At 42.5% G+C, this 3,129-nt stretch overlaps 1 protein-coding gene across 1 annotated transcript; it reads left to right on the plus strand.

Annotated features, from left to right (window-relative positions):
- Positions 1-253: 253 nt before the first annotated feature.
- Positions 254-2,780, plus strand: LOC125539156 (60S ribosomal protein L14-1-like). The gene is made up of 5 exons (XM_048702526.1): positions 254-412; positions 519-620; positions 2,097-2,226; positions 2,301-2,413; positions 2,501-2,780. Exons 1-5 carry the CDS (start codon positions 410-412, stop codon positions 2,558-2,560), a joined length of 408 nt encoding a protein of 135 aa, XP_048558483.1. The 5' UTR covers positions 254-409; the 3' UTR covers positions 2,561-2,780.
- The last annotated feature ends 349 nt before the right edge of the window (positions 2,781-3,129 follow it).

A 3,129-nucleotide genomic window follows, 5' to 3' on the forward strand; every position in this document is an offset into this window, starting at 1 on the left:
TAAAAGAGACTTTTTTAGTCCTTATACAAAAAAATCCCTGGAAACAAACGCCCCCTAATTCTCTTTCTCAAAAGCGTGTGTCAGCATTTCAGGTTGTAGTCCCGATATGAATCCAGCCTATCCAGTTAAGCCCGCTTAAGCCCATTACCGGAGTGCATACGATAGAAGCCCAAAATCCTCACACAGTGCTCCAGAAGCCCAAACCATAACCCCCAGAAACCTCTAACCTAGATCGGACGACCAGAAGCCTCGATCACCAGATCTGTCGGCTCTTATAGAACCCCCCGCCTTGGCTATATACACATCCGCTACATCCAGCCCCTCGCTCCCCTGTCTAGCCGCCCTCCGCCTCCCCGTCTCGCTCGCTCCCACCTCTCGCCGCCGCCGCCGCCGCCCGCGCAGCCGCAAAATGGTAGGAAGACCTGGAAAATCTCACTCGCTGTCAGGCTTTCTCTCTCGCCTTCTCCCTGGTGGTCTTGGTTGTTGACCATTCGTGCCTTGTTTTTGTGCTCGTGCAGCCGTTCAAGAGGTTCGTGGAGATCGGGCGGGTGGCCCTGGTGAACTACGGTAAGGACTACGGCCGCCTCGTCGTCATCGTCGACGTTGTTGACCAGAACAGGGTGAGTTCGATCCCCTTCCCTAGTTCCTCCTGTCATTCTCGATCTGCTTCGGCGGAGGAGCCTATACGGACGTAGTGATTGAGATCGTGCTCAGTTTCATGTTTAGTGTAGACACTTCTTCTCTGCGTGTCCCTAGGCTGTAGATTTGAGCTGTTCAAGGTGTGGACTTCTGTATGATTCAAAGTAAAAGTGTGACTGCACGGATATCACATTGTTTCTGCGATTTCTTGTTAATTTTTGTTGTTGCTTTGTAGCTAATAACTTGGCTGTGATTGGCCTCCTAAAATCCCTTAACTTTGATTGCATATATAACTAGCCTTTACAACTATGCGAATTTGAAAATGCTAGTTGATTTTACATGCCGTTTGAAGTTTACCCTTGGCAAGTAGTATTGCATACTCTTGTCAGCGCAGTTATGTTACCATAACTTGTTTATGTTTTGTATTTGACTCGTCTTTAACATGCGGCCCTTTATCTACCCTGCCAATGTTTTTAGTTGTATATGCTTTAGCTCACCTGATCAGTCTCGAATATGCCTTGCGGCCTTACCTAAATGTCTTGAGGTACTACTGAAAATAAACAGCCAGACATGCTATTGCTCAAATATCTGTTATATATTTTGCCACTTGATATTTATTGCTGTTTTCATTGTGAAATAAATAACTTCAGTATTAACTTCATCTTCCATGAGTTGTGAATTTGTGATGCCTTCATCCCCTTCTTTTTCTTCTTCTTCTCATGATAGCATCATTGCTCTGTTCTACTACTGTTTCTTGGTATATCGAGCAGGTCGTGGTTTGCAATTTATGATACTGATGCAGTATTTGCCAGTTCCCTTGCTGGGTTGTCCCTATAGCTACTTTTTAAATTCTGTTGGCGAATCATATTTTTAAACGCAACATAAATTGTACTCCATCTTCTGCAAACTAATATAAGACTTTTTAGATCACTATATGCTTTAGTGATCTAAAAAGTTTTATATTAGTTTACAGAGGGAGTATTAGTTACAGTGTCATAGCTCAGTTTTTTGATTGTTTGCTGGTAATGATTTTCTAATGTTTGTTAGGATATTTAAATCACTTACTGCAACATCTTCTCTGAGTTGGTGTTTAAAATCGTTCTTTGACCCTTTAGTCTCAGTGACTGTTTATCTGGAATGTCATGTCTTGTTTTGCTGTTTGCATTAACATACTTTTCTTTCAAAAAAGTTATCAGAGTGAGATACTGCGTCTGACTAACCACTAACCTGCCCATTATGCTTGATGTCAAAACCCTGCCCATTATGCTGCAAATAACGCGACTTCTATTGTCTACATTCTCAATGATGATTGCCTCATCTGCTTTTGATATGTGTTGATACTTCTTTAACCGTTACCTTCGCTAGAGTCGATATTTGTATATATTTGCATTTGCCGAAGTATATGGTTTTCTTTGGTTGCCAAAGTACTCAATGCATTTGCTTTTATGTGAAAACAGGCACTTGTTGATGCTCCGGACATGGTCCGCTGCCAGATGAACTTCAAGCGGCTCTCTCTGACCGACATCAAGATTGACATCAAGCGGATCCCTAAGAAGGCAACTTTGATCAAAGCAATGGAGGAAGCTGGTATTAAACTAGCCCTTCAATAAATCTTAAAAAATTGTTAATATCAACTGTTTAAAATGGCATCCTGATTGCAGATGTGAAGACCAAGTGGGAAAACAGCTCATGGGGCAAGAAGCTGGTTGTCCAGAAGAGGAGGGCATCGCTCAATGACTTTGACAGGTTCAAGGTCATGCTCGCCAAGATCAAGGTGAGATTCTCAAAGGCTCTTTCATGCTTAATTCCTGTAAGCAAATTGTGCATGCATTCCTGACATTTATGATTACAATGTAAACAGAGGGGAGGAGCTATCAGGCAGGAGCTAGCGAAGCTTAAGAAGGAGGTTGCTGCTGCTTAGATCACTTTGGTGGGCAGACTGTTGAGCTTTTGGTCAGCGTTGTATCTTTGCCCCAAAATCGTGAAATATTGTGTGAATCACTCATCACTGTTATTGGTGTATCAGATGAAAATTTAGTAGTGTTTGAGATTTTGCTGGACTTGTCAGGATCTGAGATGGTATGTTATCTATCTGTTATTTGTGATGCCATCTAAATTCATGGGCCTAGTGCTTACTGTTAGTCTCCTGCGTGTTTACCCCAGTGGCTCCACCGGGCATTATTCCTGGAACAGCTTTGTTCCAATCGATCATGTTTATGTATTATGGAGTAGTACTCCCTCCGTTTCTAAATATAAGTCTTTGTAGAGATTCCATTATGGACCACATACGGATGTATATAGATGCATTTTGGAGTGTAGATTCACTCATTTTGCTTGAAATTTCTATAGACTTATATTTAGGAACGGAGGGAGTAGATGGCAAGCAAAAGAGCTCGAAACGGTCAGTATGTTCTTGCCAACCACGCGTTGGAAGGGAATTTGTAGCCTCTTTCCGGCATGCCTTTCTTTTCAAGAGCAAGGCAGATTGCG

This window comes from Triticum urartu, chromosome 2 (genome assembly GCF_003073215.2).
Source record: "Triticum urartu cultivar G1812 chromosome 2, Tu2.1, whole genome shotgun sequence".
Taxonomy (NCBI): domain Eukaryota; kingdom Viridiplantae; phylum Streptophyta; class Magnoliopsida; order Poales; family Poaceae; genus Triticum; species Triticum urartu.

What these genes read in the sequence shown, in the direction of transcription:
- LOC125539156 (XM_048702526.1), top strand. An exon ending in ACGTTGTTGACCAGAACAGG is followed by an intron (nt 621 to 2,096) that starts GTGAGTTCGATC and finishes ATGTGAAAACAG; the next exon opens with GCACTTGTTGATGCTCCGGA. An exon ending in TCATGCTCGCCAAGATCAAG is followed by an intron (nt 2,414 to 2,500) that starts GTGAGATTCTCA and finishes CAATGTAAACAG; the next exon opens with AGGGGAGGAGCTATCAGGCA.